Source organism: Ptiloglossa arizonensis, chromosome 3 (assembly GCF_051014685.1).
Source record: "Ptiloglossa arizonensis isolate GNS036 chromosome 3, iyPtiAriz1_principal, whole genome shotgun sequence".
NCBI classification, from domain to species: Eukaryota; Metazoa; Arthropoda; class Insecta; order Hymenoptera; family Colletidae; genus Ptiloglossa; species Ptiloglossa arizonensis.
In genome coordinates this window covers 8,406,995-8,430,414 of record NC_135050.1, presented here as the reverse complement: position 1 = coordinate 8,430,414, position 23,420 = coordinate 8,406,995, and the positions used below count along the sequence as shown (strand labels likewise).

The window sequence follows — 23,420 nt, the reverse complement described above, 5'->3', positions numbered from 1 at the left end:
ACTGCTACGTAAATTGGTGGCTCGCATTTGTTGCTTGTTTGTAATTCTCCTTTGTACACTTTTCCTAAAGGATATATAACGAATTATTATTTATTTTATATAGTAGTGGTTAAATAGAAAATCTTATGCTAACCAAAAGCTCCTTCGCCAAGTTCTTGTAGAAGCACGACATTGTTAGTAGTAAATTGTGGCACTCTATTATTGGACGTTCTACTACTACCGCTACTTAACGTTCCAGTCCCAGGAGTTGTATTACCAGGACCAGCTAAAAGAGAACTCATTTCCATAGGTTGCGTCGTGTTTCGTCTTCCATCATATATGTTCTTGTCACATTGTATACCCGTCAACATCTGTTTAATAAAAAGCCCAATATTATTTCGTATATATATTAATTATTACTAGAATATTATGTGAAATCTTACTTTGTTTGATGGCAAATGGTTCATTTGCCTCGTAGACTTCCTGCTTCTATAGCAGCAACAATAACAAATCAATATGACAACAATTCCTCCTGTTAGCACAAAACCAACAACTGCATAGATCCATAAGTTTTCAACTGTGAACAGACAAATTTTTTATAACATTTGAAATTATTTTTTTTATGTTTATTAATGAGTGAAATATTAAATTTACCGCATTTTGGTATATCACAAAATTCTTTCTGCATTGTTTGGTTGACATCAACGTAACACCACGGTTGCGATTCTGTATCACCCGGATTGCGACAATAAGAATGTTGACCAGCCAGTTCTGGATAATCAGAAATTGGAAGGTTGAAGTGAGCCAACCATTGTAAGCACGGTGTTCCGTTAATACTTGTCTTCATGATACCTCGATAAGACTTTCCGTTTCCCCAATAACAATAATCGTCTGCAAGTAACGTGAATAATTCGCATAAGATAGAATATTGTGGCAATAAATGTGAAAAGTTTATCTCCACTACAAAAGGGGTCTCTCTGGAACCAGTCATGCGACTAATGCGACTAATGCGACTAATGCGATACTTCACAATATCTTTTCATTGTATAATTGTTTTAAGCGTCAATTGATTCGTTCTTGTCTACTAAATAAATATATAAATATGAATTTTGCTCTCAAGTCTTTCACTCATACAAATTTGATTATTGATGAATATTTTATTTTATCTAATTAAACAAATTACAATACCAATACTATATTTAAATTTATTATTTGAAAAAATAAGTTACATACTTTCCTGCACACTGTTCTCTGTGGAAATTCCAAGACTTAAACAATCACGAGCTTCAGGGGTGTTTTCCATTGGTAAATCAGAACAATTAATTAAAGGCACTTGATGTCCAATCATTGGATGTCTTTTAGCAATTGCATATTCTTTTCGACACAGCTCATTTTCTAGTATTTCACACTCCTCTCGACAAATTCTTCGTAATTTACGATTAATTTCGTTTCTGCTAGAGGACTGTACATCGCCATAGCTTTGACCAAATAGTTTCTTATTGGAAGATTTTCCATCTTTATATGGATTAAATTCAGAACCAGGACCCAAAGTGGGGCTGCGTTTTTTGGGAATACCATGTGACCATTGAATATCATCTGCATCATCTCCATCACCAATATCCTTTGATAAACCACCTTGATTATTATTTAAAAGATGAAATAAACTTTTTGAATTTTTCAGTTTGAGAATACTGGCAGGATCGCGGCATATAGGAAATGCAGAATAACATAGCGATGGTTTTGCATAACCTTCGCAATTGAATGAAACTTCACTGAAATATAAAAGTTAAGATTTACATTGGTACATTGCCAACAAATTATATACTCTTCTATCCAATTTATTGGAATACACTTACTTTGAGAATTCAATAACACCAAAGGCTTTCATCAATTTTTCATCGAGTAACTCTTGTGTCATTGGATATGGAATATAAACTGATTGATTTTCTAGAAATTGTTCACATGTTTTTCCCACATACACCTAAAACAATAATACTGTGTTTTGATACATAATTCAACAATCAAATAAATGTTTTGGGAAACATTTCTATATACCTCACATTTCCCTTCATGATTGTCTTTTCTCCCTGGAGATAATTGCATATTGACGTTTCTAAGGCCGCCGATTGTATGCACGTCAGTAGTACTAGATTGAGAACTAGTTGGTTGTGGACTTGGCGACAATATACTAAATGGATTTGTTGATGCCAGATGAGAAATATGTGGTGTTGACATTCCAGGTCCTGAGAGGTCTAGTCCATCTCCAGGCCTAATACTATTTGCAAAATAAAAAAATTATTCTTCACTATATTCACTTAATATCATATATATTCGTAAATTAAAAGTGCAACAATTTTGCATTAATATTTTGTAAAATAATATAATCCCTTTGTTTTATAATTGCATAGAAATTCACATTTTATGTAATATGAAAATAACAATTCGTTACGTCATTTCCTAAACATTTTATGTCATGATTTTTACAAAAATAAAGGATCGTTTTCCTTCAAAACATAACCTGAACCAAACATAAGCACAAATAAATAGAACGAAGCGAAGTGTTTTAAAATTAAAATCATAATAGACAAGCACTTTGTTGTTGAATTTTTATTCGTTTAATGTAGGTAGATAGGTACATTTTTTTATACATATCATTACAAAAAAAAGTGAGTTTTTTTAGTGTTTTTCTATAACCTCACTGTAATTGCGACAAAGAGTGATCACCTTGTCTCTGTAATATTAGTAACATTTTTGACACTATTTATGGCACGTACAAAAATACACGCATTTTGCAACAATACTAGGTACAAGAGTAGCTTCATAATTATAAATTATCTATTAAAACATTTAATTTTAACAGAAAGCCTGTGTCATTTGACACCACACCCGGCGCCCATTTGTAAACTGAAGGCAATCGCGGGTTTTGGCGGTAAAATAAAGAATTACCACGAGTTTACCATCATGTAGTATTTAAACTGGTCATTTAAACAAAAAAATTTATAACGAAAGTGTATAGTAACACAGGTCTAATGCAACGTTAACTCACTTGAGGTTTTACGAGACCTAAGCTCGTTTAAGCGTTCCATCTTTTGAAAATATTTTGTTTACTATTTTATATGCCAAATATTTTGGACGTTAAAGGTCATTGAAAAACAAATCACTTGTCTTTTCGCACAAATTTATTGACACACGTTTTTTGTCTTTTAAAACATATATGTGGATGTATGCAATGATATCATAAGAAAGGATGTAGTTTATGACGTTATGCATAGTTGAAAAAATGACCTTGAGTGTCCAAAATATGTGGCGGTAATCTACTCAAATATAACATACTATCAAAAACTATTGTAGGAATTTAATATTTACCCATCAATGAAATCACTGTCACCACCCATGTCCGGAGAAAATCTATCATCGTCCGTTTGTTGATCGATAGAGTGGTCTGGTTGAATGGGGGCTATAAACAAAATTATTTAAATTAGAAATATATTTTCGACTGAATTTCGAATACTGTTTAAGTATTATTTTACATATTTCGAAAGTGTTCTGTTAAACTTGATACGCGTGTTAAGTACAGATAGAGAAACAGCAAAGGGGTCTTTTGTTCGTTTTACGAACTATTATTTATACTATTGATTTTGGCCAATAATATAAAAATATGCTCAGCAGAGGTGGAACTAAGTCACTGTGACCAATCGAATTCTAACCGGTAGTAACAATTTTGTAAAATTCCTCTTTACAAAAAGTATAGAGAAATGAGAAATGTGTTGTTGCAAAATATATTAATTATCTCCTGTTGAAGTAAAATAATGAATACCTAACAAGGAGTATTTGTCGTTGACTTGTCAGGTATTCATTATTTTACTTTAACAGGAGATAATATATTTTGCAACAACATATTTTCTATTTCACAAGGAGTATTTTTCGTTGACTTGTCAGGTATTCATTATTTTACTTTAACAGAAGATAATATATTTTGCAACAACATATTTTCCATTTCACAAGGAGTATTTTTCGTTGACTTGTCAGGTATTCATTATTTTACTTTAACAGAAGGTAATATATTTTGCAACAACATATTTTCCATTTTACAAGGAGTATTTTTCGTTGACTTGTCAGGTATACATTATTTTATTTTAACAAGAGATAATTAATATATTTTGCAACAACATATTTTCCATTTTACAAGGACTATTTGTCATTGACTTGTCAACAAATTCGCATTGTTTAACCATGTTTTTTTTCCAGCTCTAAGTAGTATACTGTGTCGAATCGAGAGACAATGAATATTTAAATGAGGAAGTGTCAAGGATGTTTCAAGGCGATACAAGTTCTTTTAAATCGAATCTATATTTCGTTTATTCATTTTAATTTTGCCATGCAATATATTTGGTGATTGTCTCAAAATATTTGAAAATCCATTTACGGATTAAAAAAATAAAATGAAATAGGTCACTCTGTATGCGACATTACCGTCGCGCCAGCACAAGAGATGGGAGTAGCATTGTCTTTTTTATTTTTGCAACGAACGCTGCGGATAACTTTTTTCGTTTTATGGTCGTCCTTTAAAAAACAATGAACACGGCGGATACCACGAGTTTAATCGAAATATTCTTTCAAATTTCGCATAGTTAATCACGACGAAGAGTAATTGCTTTCGTTATGAAAATTTTACACATATTTATTTAAACAACGAGTGACTATATAAAGGGTACTATCACTGTGCCATTTGCGTTATACGAAAAAACAAAAGATATGTTCTCGTTGGCAAATTTTGAGAAAATTAAATCCAAGTGCAAATATTTAATAAAATGTTACAAACTGAACATTTAATCGATTTTCGAAGATTAAAAATAGAGAAAGAAGTTCGTACATATATATATACACATATATATATTCTTTTGTTGTCCTCTTGTTTGCTTAGAAAAAATAAAGAAAGAAATTCATACATATATATACACATATATATATATTTTTTGTCCTCTTGTTTGCTTAGAAAAAATAAAGAAAGAAATTCATACATATATATATTTTTTTGTCCTCTTGTTTACTTAGAAAAAATAAAGAAACAAGTTCATACATATATATACACATATATATATATATTTTATCCTCTTGTTTGTTTAGAAAATACCATCACCGTGTCCCTGTATTCGATCAGCGAATCAGAGGAATTACCTAACCACGGAATAGAAATTTAAAAAAGACGCGCGATTTAACCGTATTGCCTTGTTCTCACGTTTCGATCCTCTGGTTCGTTGTTCCAAATTCCTACCTACATCAAATTTTCCTCATCTCGGATCCTTATCTTTCCTCAAATCCCTCCGAAGTTTCCAAAATAATTCTCGATTCCGCCCTTATCGAATTACCGAATACCACGATCGTACAAATGTTTTATAATCTTTCACTCGTTCGAGATTCCTATTCGGCTAAAAGTCGTCCGTTCCGTGAAAAAAACACATTTTTCATTTCTCTATACTTTTCGTAAAGATGAATTCTACAAAATTGTTACTATTATTAATCGATTGGCATTCTGTGTTCGATTGTTACTATTAGCATCGATTAGAATTCGATTGGTCACAGTTCCACCTCTTCTGAGCATATTTTTTTTTATACTATTGGTCAAAAACCAATATTACAAACAATAGTTGGTAAAGGGAAGCAAAAGTCTCGGTGTAGTCAGTTCTCAGCGAAGTAACACGGGTCCTCGAACGGTTCCACGGCATCCTTTACATCCCCTCGAGTTTGCACGACTATTCGTAACGCGAGTCTCCCTACTCGGAATCGCAGCCACTGTTCCAGAAGGTCATTCCGTCCCGAGTAATCGTTCTTTTATCGCGTCTCGAGCTCGTCGTCCTCCCGTCCGCACCGAGAGCCCTTTTTCCCTCGTGAGTTTACATATCGTTTACACTCCACTTTTCTCTTCGATGGCGATTCACCGGCTCGTTTTTATACCCTGCGACAGAACAACGGTCGCCGGCTGATCAAATTTGATACGCGACCACCTGAAATCTTCACGCTTCGGTATCCAAGGTGCTCCTCCATCGCTGGAAACCTTCATTTGTACGTTGGACACGTAGCGCGGTCCTTTTGAAAATCTCCGGTTTCTCGCGCGTAGCTGCGCTCGCAGTTAGAAGTTTATTTCCACCGCTCTCTCGTCGTACTCGCTTTTGTGCCGCTATAATTCTAAAAAAGAGTCGGGACACGATGAAAGGGAGTGCGCTGCATTCGCTAAAAATCCCCGACGGTCGAATTTTTCACCCTGTCCCTGTTTCGTTCTCACCGTTTCTACTCGTCCCGTACCACCACGAGAAATATCAGTTTCATTTCGTTCTGAAAGGGCGCTGCGCGAGCTTTGTTACCGTTTCCCGAGAAATTATTTAGCACGGGAAAGTAGAACTTTTTTCCCTTGTAGTTGAACGTAACGAGGTCCCGTTTACGTACGGGGAACCGTAGCGATCGAGAAACATTGTCCCCGTTGGTTGAATACTCGAAGATGCACGTTATCGACGCGTCACGCGGCTCTCGTTCTAATTTCTCGTTCTAATTTCTCGTTTTCCGAATCACTGGTTTTCGCAATTACCTGGCTCCCTTTGCACCTTGCGCGTTTCGGGTGTTCTCGTCAAAGTAACACGAAGATTCGAAAAACAGATGCAAATTCAACGCCTCCTGTTACGCGAGTTCACTGCGAAACTTTTCGGTGGTAGTCGTCGCGATTGCATCAAGATCCATGAGAATTTCGCGATAACCGACGCGACATCAAACGATACCCGGAGATCTTTGAGGAAAAGTAATTTCGTCCGGTAAAAGTAAATCGTCGGGTTTATTATAGGCGAATAGGTCTTTAGGGAGGCCACCCTCTGTGTTTGTCCTGTTCGCAAGACGCGTCCGGAGACTGGGACAGAGTAAATAATCGGAAATCTGAATCTACCCTTGAACGTGCCTCCAAGGGGACTGTGGTTTATTTTGTACCGACGAGTCCTGTATTAGGGACATTTTGAAAATATTTCGAGCAAATCCGGTTGAACATTGTTGGGGAAGTTCGAGCAATTTATTTATAGGAGAGGGTGTACGTTTTGTGTTTATTTGTCGTTTGGGAGTATGTATTGGATCGTTCGGAAAGTGATTTCGTTTTTCAAAATGGAGAATGTACGATTTAATGAAATGTTTATATGCTCTGAAAAAATCGTGTTTCGTTTTCATGAAAAAAAAAGGAATGACTATTCGAACAATTCAATAGATCAATTAGATATTTAAGTAGGCGATGGAATATTAACAGTCTCGCTGTGAAACTTTTATGGAGTTATTTTAATATTTTGGATTGAAAAATATCCCATCGTGCGTATCAGGGTATTAAGTATTTTTTAACGTTTACAATGCCCCAAAGAGTTTAGGGGCAGGATGGTTCGACGCGTTAAAAAATAATACATATTATAAATCAACATCGAGACGAAAGTAAACAAACAGGTATAGCTGCTGAACGTGTGAATTGATAGAAAATAACTAAAACCGAAAAATATTGGGCTGTTCGGAAAGTGATTTCGTTTTCCAAAATGGAGAATGTACGATTTCATAAAATGTTTATACACTCTAAAAAAATTGTGTTTTCACTAAAGAAAAACGAAATGACTTTCCGAACAACCTAATACTAGGTTGTTCAATAAGTTTTGTGGTTTTTTTCATTGTAAAAATATACTATGTCGACAGATCTACATGAAACTTCATACATGTTCATCAAACAGTAGTACCATCTTTAGAAAAATAAAATGACGAACCTAATATCTTTTTTTTCTTATCGAACGTCAAAACTTATCGAGCAACCTATTATTGTCGCTCTACGTACAGTCAGGAAATTTGTTAGTTTATTAAGTCGTCTGTAAGTTCGTACCGTATCATTGATCTACTACAATAAAAATTGAACTACGTGGAAATCTAAGTTAAGCACTTGTCCAAGATGTTAATCTTTAGATCGGATACAGCTTAAATCGTCCTTTGTTCCTGTCAAACATAAAAAAGAACGAGGCGAGGAATAAAAACATCGAAGAGACAATATAATTGGAACAATTTATACTTATGGTTCTTCTTCATTGAAATTTCCACCATTGAACTTGCGAGGATTTTCTGATTAAAATGACACCAAACACGTTACAATTTGTATTACATTTACTTATTTAATAATTCGTCGAATATTGTTTATAATATATTAGATTGTTCGGAAAGTCATTTAGTTTTCCAAAATGGAGAATATATAATTTAATAAAACGTTTATATAATCTAAAAAAATCGTGTTTCATTTTCACAAAAAAAAAACGAAATGACTTTCCAAACAACCCAATACATGTATTCAAATTTAATATCCGTTAAATTCTATCGTGTTTGATCTCATTTTAGTCAGAAAAAATTCGCGAATACGTTGGTCGAAGTCTCGTTAAAGAAAACAGACACAAATAAAAAAAAGTTTCATGGATGGAGTGTTATGTATTTCCTCGATATTCGCGCTCAGATCGCGTTACACTGTCGGCCGCCGAGCCTCGAGACGAGTCGAGGGGATTCCCTTAAGTAGTGGGATGGGGGGGATGAACAACGGGCAGTTATGCCGTCGATCGTTTCTATCAGTTATCCAACTTTCACTGCATTTAGAATAATATTGTAAATTCACCTTTAAACGTTGTAAAAAAAATGTAATCACCTCCTTGTTCTATAATCTTTTCCCACTTTTTCGATTGTTCCACGATGGGACAATGTTTGGAGAATATGGTTCCTAATTAAATTCACGTAATTCTTTTTGTATGTTTTATTGCCACACGAACTATTCCATTGTCATGATGCAAAATCACATTGGATGGTGGATGTGGTGAAATTTCTTTAATTAAATTCGCGCAATTCTTTTTGTACGTTTTATTGTCACACAAACTTTTTTATTGTTACGATGTAAAATTACATTGGATGGTGGATGTGGTGAAATTTCTTAATTAAATTCACGTAATTCTTTTTGTATGTTTTTTTTGACATACAAACTCTTCCATTGTTACGATGCAAAATTACATTGGATGGTGGATGTGGTGAAATTTCTTAATTAAATTCACGTCATTCTTTTTGTATATTTTTTTTGACATACAAACTCTTCCATTGTCACGATGCAAAATTACATTGGATGGTGGATGTGGTGAAATTTCTTTAATTAAATTCACATAATTCTTTTTGTATATTTTTTTTGCTACACAATTTCTTCCATTGTCACGATGCAAAATTACATTGGATGGTGGATGTGGTGAAATTTCTTAATTAAATTTACGTCATTCTTTTTGTATGTTTTTTTTGACATACAAACTCTTCCATTGTCACGATGCAAAATTATATTGGATGGTGGATGTGGTGAAATTTCTTTAATTAAATTCACATAATTCTTTTTGTACATTTTTTTCCCATACAAACACTTGTACAGTCACGATGAAAAATCATATTGTCTCGAATTGAAAGTCTTAGATGTTTTTCTATTATTTTTCCTTTAACCTCTCGAACTGAAACTAATTCTCCGATTACTCGAAAGCAATTCAAAAAACAAAATTCCTCGGTGATCTCACCATACAAAGAGTGTGTGTAAATCTGGTTTTGCAACTCGTTTTGGCGGATCTTCTCTTTCTGGTTCAACATCGTTTCCTTTGAGGATTGTCGTACAAAGCTCACTTTTCAGTCCCAGTCGTTATGTACTTAAAGAATTGCTCTTTTTCCTGCTGTAGCACCATTCTCATTTTCAGTAAATCTCTATGGATTGTTGATTTTGGGATGTTTAACTTCTCACGTATTTACGTACCGGGACCTCGATCAGTTTTCTGTTCGACTTGACGTTTAACAAGTTTACAGTTCCGAGCTTACAAAGTTTAAATTAACATTTAAAAAAAAGTACCAAAAAATATCTCGGTGATTCTATATGAAAGAATTCGCAAACGATTACTCTGTTTCTTAATTTTTATCGGTGAATGTATCACTCGATTATTTTCATTCACGAACGTTCGCTTTAAATAATCGTGTAAACCGTCTACTGGGCAGTATTACGTTTACACTGAAGTCTATATCGTGTCGTTTCAATGTAGTAATTAATACGTATTCGGTATCTTATTACATGTATTGCACAGGTTTATTAAAATATTCTACGTTTCCCGTTTGTTGAAAATTGTGTTCATTGTGTACACTGTTCCCCGTAATACCGCTCGTAATTGCGCCCCATCTTTTCATCATGAAAATATTTGATTTTTGTGCTACGGGCAACGTAATAAAGCGCACTATACAGGATGTGGATAAAAAAAAAAAATCGTTCCCGTGTCCGTGTGCTTTATAATTGCGCGGCGGTGTTTTGTGCCGTTTCAACGTGGACGGAATATAACTCCATATCGATTTCGTTTTGATTTCAATTATCTTTTATTACATCGGGGTCGTATTGTATGATTTCCGCGCAATGTATTTGATACGAGACGCGAGTAAAGCTTCCGTCCGCGATCCGCTCGAGTGCTCGTCGCATCGATTTATCGTGGATCGATAATGGACCAGCGTCTCAATTCTCTCGTTTCGATAAAAACTGAAAGGGTTGCTGCACGGAGACAGAGAATCATCGAGGAACGAACGCAAATCGTGCATAATTCGTTCAAACGAGATGGGATTCACTGTAGCGTTACGAATTCGTTGATCGAATAATTCGAACAGATATTTGTTTAAACCAATTATCAGAATGATACTTTTCGTACCAAGAGTCTGTGTGTTCAGAAAAATATTGTCTCGTCGATGATATTACGCGATTCCGATTTTTTCAAGGGGAACAAACCTTTTTAATATTTTTATTATTGAAAAATGTAAACGGTGTTGATTTATTTGTGTGCGGAATCGTTTCATGAATTTGTTGGAAAATGTTGACAAATTTGCGACGATAAAAACCGTTTTGTACACATCTTAAAATAAAAGGCGGAGATTCAAGAGCATTCGAGGCATTCGAGACATTCGAGACATTCGAGACATTCAAGACATTCAAGACATTCAAGACATTCAAGACATTCAAGACATTCAAGACATTCAAGACATTCAAGACATTCAAGACATTCGAGACATTCAAGACATTCGAGACATTCGAGACATTCGAGACACTCGAGACATTCAAGACATTCGAGACATTCAAGACATTCGAGACATTCAAGACATTCAGGGTTCAAAACATTCAAGATTTGAAGACATCGAAAACATTGAAAATATTGAAAATATTGAGGACAAGAAAACTTTCAAGTCGTTCAAGATATTGATGATATTGAAAACTTTCAAGATATTCGATACTTTTAAAGTATTCAATACTTCCAAGTAATTAAAGGTATTCGAAACTTTTAAGCAATTCAAGACTTTCAGTACTTTTATGCCTTGAAAATCTATTTCAGTCTCAAGAAATGTTCAAAGTGACCCAAAATTGCGTAAATCTGATTTGTTCGCTTTAAAAGTCTACTTTGAGCGTTTCGCAAGACGAACGCTTTGTGGATAAGGGTTGAATTAAAGATCTGACAAGTTTTACGAAGCAGGAGTATCGATAGAGCAATGAACCCGGCTCAGGACGCTTACCGAGTCGCGAAATCATTTCTGAATAAATGGCAAGGTATGTGGAAGTGTACGAAGTTGTACGAAGGGCGAGCTCGAGATGTGAGTCGCAGTGCGGGGGAGGGTTTATTAATGACCACAAGTTCTCTTATCTTTTCCACTTCCTGTTCAAGATACATAATACGTGGGTCGGACACGTAACCGCTGCTGCATCTCTGTAACATGGGACGATCGACTTCGGTATATATGTTCGCGTGCTGCTATACGTTTTCAGTGACAAGCAGTCTTTTCAAGGAGAAAAGTATACTCGTCTAATGGTGCAATAAATGCTTTCTGATAATTATTGAGAATGTATGTAAATGTACCGTTGAAAACGATCACAGAATATACTCATTCAAATGTTTTCATCGTTTAAGAAGGTAGTTCGTATGACAAAGATGTATTGTATAAGTTAGTAAAAATATTAATGTATCCACTCGATGGATTTACAGTGTTATTTTACAGAAATGTCTAGAAGCGTAACTACCTAATTGTTTCGAGTATTTGTACAAGGAATTCTACAATAATTTGTCTTTAAGTGAGTAGTGAAGTTACACTAAAGCTCCAAGTGTAGGGATATTTGTATCTAGAGATGGAATTGCTACGAATATTATTCGAAATTACATATTTCTGAAAGATTTCAACAGTGTTGAGATACTCTACAGCCTTACAACTTTTGGTAATTTTGAATATTTCGAGGTTATTCAACATCTTGGCAGTGTTGAAAGTTCTGAAAGGTTTGCAATATTTGAAAGCTTTCGAAAGACTTGAAAATCTCAACAGTTTTACAATGCTGAAAGTTTTGAAAGACTTGCAAGATTTGAAAGTTTTTGAAGCTTTGACAGCCTCGAAGGACTGACAGTGTTGAAAGGTTGCAAGCTTTGAAAGTCTTCGAAGCTTTGACAACCTCGAAGGACTGACAGTGTTGAAAGGCTTGCAAGCTTTGAAAGTCTTCGAAGCTTTGACAGCCTCGAAGGACTGACAGTGTTGAAAGGCTTGCAAGCTTTGAAAGTCTTCGAAGCTTTGACAGCCTCGAAGGACTGACAGTGTTGAAAGACTTGCAAGATTTGAAAGTCTTCGAAGCTTTGACAGCCTCGAAGGACTGACACTGTTGAAAGGCTTGCAAGTTTTGAAAGTCTACGAAGCTTTGACAACCTCGAAGGACTGACAGTGTTGAAAGTTTTGAAAGGTTTGGAAGCTTTGAAAGTCCTCGAAGGGCTTGAAAGTTCTTCAAAGTTTTGAAAATCTTAACAGGCTTACAATGCTGAAAGTTTTGAAAGAATTGCAAGATTTGAAAGTCTTTGAAGCTTTGACAGCCTCGAAGGACTGACAGTGTTGAAAGGTTGCAAGCTTTGAAAGTCTTCGAAGCTTTGACAACCTCGAAGGATTGACAATGTTGAAAGGCTTGCAAGCTTTGAAAGTCTACGAAGCTTTGACAACTTCGAAGGACTGACAGTCTTGAAAGTTTTGAAAGGTTTGGAAGCTTTGAAAGTCCTCGAAGGGCTTGAAAGTTCTTCAAAGTTTTGAAAATCTTAACAGGCTTACAATGCTGAAAGTTTTGAAAGAATTGCAAGCTTTGAAAGGTGTGGAATTTTTGATAGCCTCGAAGAGTCCGAAAATTTGGTAAAATTTTGAAATCGTCAACAGTCACACGATGCTGGCAGTATCGAATCTTTTGAAAGTTTCAAAAGCACTGAAGTGCTCACTACACACACTACAGTGCACACTACAGTTCTCAGTATTTCTACTTATACTAAAACTACAATTATTAATATAAACTAAACATTGGAATCAATTTCAGTACACTACAGTGCTCAGTACTTCTACTTATACTAAAACTACAATTATTAATATAAATTAAATATTGGAATCAATTTCAGTACACTACAGTGCTCAGTACTTCTACTTATACTAAAACTACAATTATTAATATAAACTAAACATTGGAATCAATTTCAGTACACTACAGTGCTCAGTACTTCTACTTATACTAAAACTACAATTATCAATATAAATTAAACATTGGAATCAATTTCAGTACACTACAGTGCTCAGTACTTCTACTTATACTAAAACTACAATTATTAATATAAATTAAATATTGGAATCAATTTCAGTACACTACAGTACTACAGTACTTCTACTTATACTAAAACTACAATTATCAATATAAATTAAACATTGGAATCAATTTCAGTACACTACAGTACTACAGTACTTCTACTTATACTAAAACTACAATTATTAATATAAATTAAACATTGGAATTAATTTCAGTATTTGTTTATATTCTCAACGAAACTTGCCCCATTCCGAAATTTATTACCATCAGTTTCATCTGAACAGTGAAGGTATCTATTCTACTAAGTGGGCCGTGCAAACTTGCGAAATGATTTCTTCAATTTCCTCGATTAAACGAACCTTCGCAGTGATAAAAATAATAATGCAGTTCTCCATGATAATATTTGGTCCCCTAGCACATTTTCACCGGCACTTTTACGACGGTGCAAATTACACGGCGTGCTAAAGATATCATAAATCGCGAGCGCGGCGAATCCTTAAAAAATCTTAAAAGGGACAGAAAAATATTCAGGCGGGCGAGATGATGAAATAAGCCATTAAGTCACGGGCCCTGGTGTAATATCACGTGGAGCAACGTAATCCCGTCTAATGTCGGGCAATGAAACGTAATAGCGTAATGTATCACCGCGTATCGCGCGATTCTACGCGTTACACAGCCATGGAAAATTGTATGCAAAGTACCGTCTTCGGAATAGTTCACCTATTCTGGATTCTAATTGCGCTTTATCGTGCAGTTCACTCGGAAAGAATAAAGAAAACACGAACGCACGAGAAACAGTTCCTAGAATTAATTGGTCCACCATGACAGCTGACAATGTGTACACAGGCAAGCTTTTGAACGAGACTGTCTGTTTTATCTCGACACGGTGTTCAAATTTTACGTGCAACCGAAGGTAGTCGAAATAAACGATTACAAGTATTGTACGGTACGAATAATCTTTTCACTTTCCTCTGTACCAGGTAAGATTTGTAAAAACATTTTTTCGATATCATCGTTTGCTCTTAAGGTCTTTTACCGTGTCGAGATAAATTCAGACGCACTGCAATATTAGGTTGTTTGGAAAGTCATTTCGTTTCTTTTGGTGAAAATGAAACACGATTTTTTTTAGAGTGTACAAACATTTTATTGAATTATATATTCTCCAAACGAAATCACTTTCCGAGCAATCCAATAGTTGTTAGTTTGCAAACTCTGTGAAAGATACTTTCAGGTATCACGTTGTGAAATTCATCGCAAATGAATATTGAATTAAATCAACCGAATCGAGTACGAATCACTTTAATACGAATACATTGACGACTGAAAATTAAATTTTGGTCTCTATGCTTCTTGTACAGCATTTTGATGATCAACAAGCCCACCAATCAGCTATTAACATTTTTCTGCAATGAAAACTGTTTACTTTATTGATTTTTCTAGTCCGTATGCCAGATGTAACTCTTGTTACTTGAATTACTTCGGCTGGCATGTTCCAGCATGTCTGTATTGTTTTCAAGGTTTTTGTAATTTATGAAAAATTTATTATTGATACTATCAAGGCAATTGCACTTTTCAGTGCTGAAACCCTCGTTGTTTCTAAAAAAACTTTCCTTCTATTGTTACGCTGTAACATATAGTAATACAGTTTTGTTGCGATAAATGTGAAACTGAAATCTACGATAAATGTGAAACGTTTATCCTCAATTCTCACTACTCCAGGGAGTCTCCCTTGGAACCAGTCAAGCGACTAATGCGACACTTCACGAGGCTCCTCAGTTTACTATAACGTAATACTAGTCGATATGGTAAATGGTCGGTGAAACAATATTAATGTAAATATAAATTCTTCTTATTATTGGTTTCTTGTTAATGAACGTGTCATTGTTATATTTGTTAAATCTTTCTGATTTGTCTCAGACAGTGAAAGCACGATATAATTTAAATCACATTTATTGAACGATAAATTCCGAAAGACTTTTGATCGCATTGTACGAATACGATAAGTGTGAACAGAAGAGAGACTCATTTAATAAGTGAAAAATATTGCGTTAATATCACTTGCTAAATGAGTAAATATCATCCAAATTGTGTTAGAATGAAAAAGATCTTGTAAATTTTTTAATAAAGATTTTTTCAAAGTTTCTCAGTCCCTTTTTTTTCTTTTACTTTCTGTCCTTTTCTGTGGTCGTCACTGCCGACGAAATGTCGAAAGAATCGTAGAGTTTCATGACGGTGCTTTATAAATGTGAATTTTTGTTCGAAGACTTTCACACTTATCGAGAAAACATTGTACCTCGTTAAACGATAAAACTTTCCCCCGATAATTAACTCCCTTGCGACCACTCCCATTCCCATTTGGTGTATGACACTTTACTCGTCGAATTAGGTATCAAAATACTGTACAATCGATTATTGTATATCGGAAAATAATCACTGAAAGCAATGACGTCGCAAACGCAAACAAGGATCATAATCATTGTCTTTTATAGTTCATACTATTGTAAATTAAATCACAAGAAATTATATCAACCGTATGTTTACTTTCGTTTCGATCTTAATTTATAATATGTATTATTTTTTAACGCGTCGAACCATCCTGCCCCTAAACTCTTTGAAACATTATAAGTGTTAAGAAATACTCAATACCCTTTTTAATACCCTGATATGCACGATGGGATACTTTTCAATCCGAAAAATTAAAATAACTCCATAAAAGTTGCACGGCGAGACTGTTAATTAAATATCTTAATTAAGATAAATATCGTATTAAATTCCCTCGCCTAATTAAATATCTAATTAATCTATTGGATTGTTCGGAAAGTCATTTCGTTTCTTTTAATGAAAATAAAACACGATTTTTCTTAGAGTGTACAAACATTTTATTAAATTATACATTCCCCATTTTGGAAAACTAAATCACTTTTCGAACAACCCAATATTTTTTAGTTTTAGTTATTTTCTATCAATTCGCACGTTCAGCAGCAATTCCTGTACGTTTACTTTCGTCTCGATGTTGATTTATAACATGTATTATTTTTCAACGCGACGAACCATCCTGCCCTCTTAATTGTCAACGACTCGAACAGATTTTGGCCCGATGGCATCGTTTTCGAGGGAAACGGTACGCGTCGGGACGTCTTCGATCGGCTAGCCGCACTATCATTAATATTAATGGAACACCGATAGGACGCGATAAAAGCGATTTAATAGCACAGTTAATGGTATTATATCACGGGGCTACTAGAGCCCATTAGCGAAATTACGGTGAAATTAGATGCGCCTGAGAGCACCGTGCGTGGCTCGTTTCTCAGCTACACACTTTTCCCTGGCGCGTGGATGCGCGATCCGTGATCTGTGTCCAGCTTCCGTGAACCGGTGACGATATTTTGATGATTCCTGGTCCCGGTGCGCGTGATATCGCGTACATTAGGGATGCAAATTAATTGCATCGTTAACGCGCTGGCTTTTGACGATCCACTGATTATTGAGGCAACGTCCGCGAGCGTTAATATCGTGTGAACAGATTTTAAGCCTGGGTTGACCGGTAAGTTGGTAACTTAAATTCGATCTAGCGTCAGCGACGCGGATAATACCGGAAGATGACCTGGTCGCGATTGTTTCGCCATTCAATGTTCGTCACTATTGTATTGGATTACTGTAGAGTGTTCGTTTCAGATGTTGTCCATGAATTAAGTAATGGTTAACTTTCTATTGGGTTGTTCGGAAAGTCATTTCGTTTGGAGAATATATAATTTAATAAAATGTTTATATACTTTAGAAGTATCGTGTTTTATTTTCAGCAAACGAAAAAAACGAAATGACTTTACCAACAACCCAATATAATTCATAGTAACCTCCCCCTCTAATCCCTTCCATTTAATGTCTCGAGCTCAATGAAACTTGACCCAGCAAAAAAGTAAAGATACGTTTACGTATCGTGTAGTATTGTATGTATTGAGAAAGTTAAAAGTACAGTTAAAGTAAGTTAAGAGAAACTGAGGTCCACGATAAATGTGAAAAGTTTATCCTCATTACTAAGAGAGATCCCTCTCATTACCGAATTGTCCGATACTCTTCGTCCGCGAGAAGAAGGTTAACGAGTGTTTACATCCCCACTTTAATTTACTAGCTCCTCCATTATCGCACCGTTGCTATTGGTAACTGGTGATATTTGTCACTGTCTTCGATCAATATCAATAACGCGTGCGATGGTGGGGAAACTAACAGACTAATAGTGTGGAGATGCAAAAATTTGTTAATTTTCTTCTTGCGAACGAACAGTAGGTGACACAAGCATTTCCATATACAGAAAGCATCTCGTTTAATGTCTGTGAAGCTGTCATCCAGAACAAACAACCTAATGTATCTAACCTGATACTTGTTCACAAAAATTCTAGTTAGAACTTTGAGGATGCGTTCGAACCAATTGTTTTCAAATTCTATGAATTTTTTTGAGCTTGCTGAATACTTCAGCAAAGAGCTTGTTAATTCTCAGTTTTATTGTTTATGTACTTGTATCCTTTAAAAGATGCTTCAATGTTTCGGGATAGTAATAATAATTATCCTTTCAGTGAACATTAGCTTAGAAAATATTTGTGGTCATCTGAGACCACTTCAGGTGTCAGTTTCGTAGGTTTGACTCTAATATGAAGCATTTTATATAGGTATACAAGTATACAAGTATATAGGTATATAGTTATATAGGTATACAAGTATATAAGTGTATAGGTATATAGTTATATAGGTATACAAGTATATAGGTATATAGGTATACAAGTATATAGGTATATAGTTATATAGGTATATCAGTTCACAGATATATTAGTACATAGGTATCTAGAATATAGTATATAAGTATATAAGTAGATAGCGTATAACAACAACAACAACAACAACAACAACAAAAATAATATTAACCTTTTACTGTCATATGTCTGCTCTCAGCCACCACAGCAAAGAACCATACTAATCTTATACTTTATTCAACTATGTATTAGTTTACACTTTCTCTGAACGAACCTGAACATCTAAAGAATCTGTTCACGAACCAATACGGTGCTTCTATTAGAGATAACGGAATCCAGTAAAGAGGAAAGGCTTAATGGAAAACTGCACATATTGTTGCACTACGAAGATGTAAAAAGTAAAGATTGTTCTGTATGTTCAAACAGAAAGATTAAAGACGAAAGACACCAAACTAATTATTTTTGCGATACGTGTAGTCGAAAAGGACCTACAGGACTGTATATTGGAGACTGTCTTGAAAGATACCACAAGATGGAGAACTACATAAAATATAATTTTTACATAAAAGCATTACATTAAAACGCATTGCTGTACGAACATATATCTAAAGTTCACAAAAGAATGAATGAATCTTGTTTATCTTTCATAATCTTAAATGTCACGTATCACTGCTTCTTCAAGGGAAATGAATCTCGACCAGTACGACATCTATGTCCAAATTTAATACGACCGCAAAGGGTTGAAAATAGTAATAATAAAACGTGTACCTAAAAATTACTTCAGTTTACGAAATTTTCGAAACTCCCGACAGATTCGAGACTCTTGACATTCTCAAGTGAAGAGAATGACTTGACCCAATTCTTCTCGTCTTGTCTCGAACATCAAGAATCTAAATATTTCCAAGACACCGCGTATCAGCGATGGAAACTCACGGAGGATCCAATTCTTGAACATTCGCTCGTCCCACCCCGTGGAATCGTTGTTTATCGAACACCCGATACCGGTCGTCGGACATCGAAAATCGTTTCACGCCGCGAACTTAATATCGGAATGGTCGCTCCGGCACCCAATGCCTAGCGACGCCGTTCCCCGGCCATTTTGGTCAACCGCAAGATACTCGATTGCAAAAAGAAGGGAAAGGAACCGGAGTGCCGGGCAGACGATAGAGAAAAAAAATGCGAAAATAAAACCGGTCCCGGCGTCATCGGCTTAATTCCAGCTGCACCGTACCCGATAACAATTTCATCCCCGATATCTCTGGTCGATTAGTCGGGTAACACGCGGACGAGGAAGCGGCGGACGAAGCGAGGGCGCGGCACCAGCGGAAGATAAAAAGAGGAAGCGGCGACGAGCGTCCCGGAGTCAGGTAGAAGGCAAATCACGTACGCTGCTGCCTTTCGCGGGCTACTGAATTGAATTTCGGACAACATTTACCACGCCGGCTTCATGAATAATGCATTTGGCGGCGTGGCTGGTCGCGGGTGTCGCACACGGAAAAGTGTTGACCCTTTGACCAAGATGAATGGGGGCTGCTGTTGATTATCAAAGACAAACGGTGGCCCCCGTGTCGCGTTTCTTAGGTTCGTCCGTGCGCGCGAAGTGTGCACGTCAACGGAAGTAGACACGGGACCAGTCCTCGCCCAAAGAACAACGTTCAGATTCGCGGAGGTTCGAAACCGAATGCTAGAGATCGAATCGAATCGCTTCGGTTCGATGACCAGCTGGGACCGCGTTTCGATGCGAAGTTACGATCACTCTTTGAGGCATAATTGCTAAAGAATGGCTAAATAATTGCTAGAACTATGGAAAGTAACTAAAATTAAAAGAATAGATTAATTAAATGTTTCGTTCGTTTGGGTTGTAAAATATCTCACCATGCATACCAGGGTATTAGAAAGGTGGGGCATTTCTTAATACTTCATGTTTTGGGGCAGGACAGTTTGACATGTTAACCCTTTGCACATGGAGGACATCCATCATCCGATATCCACGGAGGACATTTCGATGACTTTCTGGATTGTTAATGGAGATTGAATTGTCCATAAAGTGACTCAGAAAGGGTGTTAGAATATTTGAAAAGTAAAGTAAAGTTTGTACAGCGACCCAGTTCTTGGTCGTTTAGGATCTGATAGGGTACATCGATGATAAGCTACGCTTATCAGACTGTTTAAATAGATACAATAGAATTCACAGAGGGTATATACTGTTAACCCTTCGCACTCGAGGCTTCTTTGCTACCAGAAAACCGACGCCTCGAGAAAATCCTTTAAGTCGTAAAATTCATCTGGAATGGAACATTTTTATATACTTCGCACACATGCGTTTACACTCTACAAGAACGTAATATTTAAATTTCAATTTGAATTCCAAACCACGAAGTTTTCACGGATCGAGAATAGTACACTGAATTAGGTGGGGTCCGAGGATTTCCTCTCGAGTCCAAAGGGTTAAAAAGAAGTACATATTATTAATCAACATCAATGCGAAAGTAAACATAAGGTTGATATAAGTTTTTGTCATTCAATTTGGAATAGTACGAACTGTAAAGAACAGCGGCAATTTTTTAGAAAATGATCCTTGTTTGCGTTTACAACGTCGTCGCTTTCAATGATTATTCTTCGATATGGTATTTCGATGGGCATGATTCTAGTCAGTCTGATTGAAGTGCAACAAAAATTCAAAAAACAATAGAAGCTACAATATATTCTTTAGAGATTGATGTTCGAACAATTTTATTTTTACGAAAATTGTCAAAATGGTAGATATTTGTATTTAAGAAGTTAAATTTGAACATTTGTACGTATTTTGTTTATATTTTCCAGGATAATTAACATTTATTTTTTTAAAATTGCTACGTCACTCCCTAACAAATATTACAGTAAAGATATCTGCAAAATTTCAGTTAATAATCGGTTAGCCAGACCTCGAAATATCTTGCACACCGAAATATTTGTGCGAGCAGTGTCAAATCACCGGTTTGTTTCGACTAATGCGTGATTTATCCCATGGTCGCTTAAACCGTTGATATTGCGAGGATTAATCGATCGTAGAATTAACCAAGAGTTTGGTTTCTACTTTAGATCAAAGAACACATAGAATCCTGTCCCTAAGGTTACAAACTTTCCGAGTTCGGACTATCGTGAATAAGTAATAAACGAAAGGCTCGATAAGACGTTCCATTTTGTCATGTCTGAACCGTCAACGACGCTCTCGAGATCCTTTTCACTTTCCCAATGGATTTTTCCTGCTTCTTTTCCACGGATTTCTTCTATCGTGGATTAAACTACGGGATACGTGGCTCATAAATATTGTATTAACCCCGGTCGTATTAACCCCGTATCTGCATGCACCGAGAATACTCTTTCGTATAGACGGGCTTCCAAAATGGGGCTTAACGATGGAACGGCGGTAGCGGGCTTTATTATAATTTCATGTAATTTCGCTAATGGGGATTAGTCGGTAGGCGGACATAGAATAATATTAAGGAGAAACTTCCTGCTAGGTTAAGCCATAATCTAGTTTAATACGGGCATCAGGGGATTATTTTTTGGGTGTACGGATCCTTGTAGGCCAGGCCAGTTTCAGGGGGCATGGGAGAAAGATGTTCCCGCTGTATTTTGCGAACAATTTCCCCCGCGGATTTTTCAGAAACACCGTGCATAAGTTTGCTCGCGCCACCTTAAATATCGTTGCATTCTTCTACAACCTTAATCCCCGGTGTGATTTGTGGAACGTGTACTAGCCAACAGAGAACGAGGGAATGCGTTGGAAACCTAGTATCGTTCACGATCGTGGACTGGAACTTCGTAGGAAGTCGAAGTCGCAATTCGAAGAGCACTTCTTATAGCTTCTACGAACATAATGGTAACAAAGACCAATGGAGTGGTATAGAAAACTTGCCGAAGGAATGCCGAGAATTTGACAAGGGAACAGGATCGAAAGAGGGTACTTCGATGGGGTTATATTCTACGAGTGACACTGAATGTTTCTGAATTTATCTATAGGGAAAAATATTGACCGTTCAAGGTCACTGTCCAGTTACCCTCATCGTAAGACTTGGCTGCTCGACAATAGCATTAGATCAATAGTTAGGTATTACCATTACAGTGGCAGGCTATGTTCATTGTAGCGTCAGATTTATCGCGCCATAACTTTTGGCTACTCTATAACGTTTCACTGACCCTCCTCCTCCTTCATAACATTTGACTATCGCCACGATAGCATTTGGCGTCTCCCAACCTAACATTTATTTACTTCATTAGAGTATTTGGCCAATGTTAGACTACTCGTTTCAGTACCTCCACTATAACATTTGGCTACCTCGTCATAGTATTTGACCAGCGTCAAGCTAGTCCCGATGCAGCATTTGGTTACGCCATCGTAGCTTTTGGCTACTCTGTAACGTTTCACTGTCCTCGCAATAACATTTAACTACGATCGTAATAAAATTTCGTGACTCTCCCCGTAATATTCGTCTACGTCACCACGGTACGTAGCTATCATTAGGCTACCCCCGTTGCAGCATTCCATCACAACATTTGGCTTTCCCTACCATCTTTCGTCTCCTCTGTAAATGTTTCATCGATTGTGTTTGGGGAAGTGCGAAGGTTACCGTCTTCTATGTTTAGAAAAGGTAAGTTGACGTAGTATAAAAGTGAGGATCGAACCTGGCATGGTTCTCAATCGAAGAACTAACATCGAGGTATCAGGTGGTTCCCTTTTGCCTAAAGTTATGACTAGTTTATCGATAACTTTATTCGTAATTGTCATTGTTTGTGATTTACTGATCGATGTGTGTATTTTCAGGAGCCCAACGAAGAAGAAATATGGGTAAGGTTTTAAAATTTCACAAAAATGGTCAATTTACCAAATGAAGGCTCTGCAGAGACAACGACGAGATTCTCGTCTCGTGACGAGTGTCTCGTTTGAAATGGTATCGACAGGGACAGTTGGATTTTCAATATCTCTGGACGTCGAGGACACGTCGCAGTTGCGGTTTGGCCACGAAAATTGACCGGACGGC

The 23,420-nt window shown here is 36.2% G+C and overlaps 1 protein-coding gene across 1 annotated transcript in view; it reads right to left on the bottom strand.

The window, feature by feature from the left end:
- The window catches only part of Ror (tyrosine-protein kinase transmembrane receptor Ror), a 176,976-nt gene that overhangs the window by 16,064 nt on the left and 137,492 nt on the right, over positions 1–23,420 (bottom strand). Inside the window, exons 5-8 of the mRNA XM_076307421.1 lie at positions 3,346–3,436; positions 2,035–2,254; positions 1,836–1,960; positions 1,213–1,751 (exon numbers count right to left, since the gene is read on the bottom strand). Of these exons, the coding sequence (XP_076163536.1) occupies positions 1,213–1,751; positions 1,836–1,960; positions 2,035–2,254; positions 3,346–3,436 (975 nt within the window). The remainder of the gene's footprint in view (positions 1–1,212; positions 1,752–1,835; positions 1,961–2,034; positions 2,255–3,345; positions 3,437–23,420) is intronic.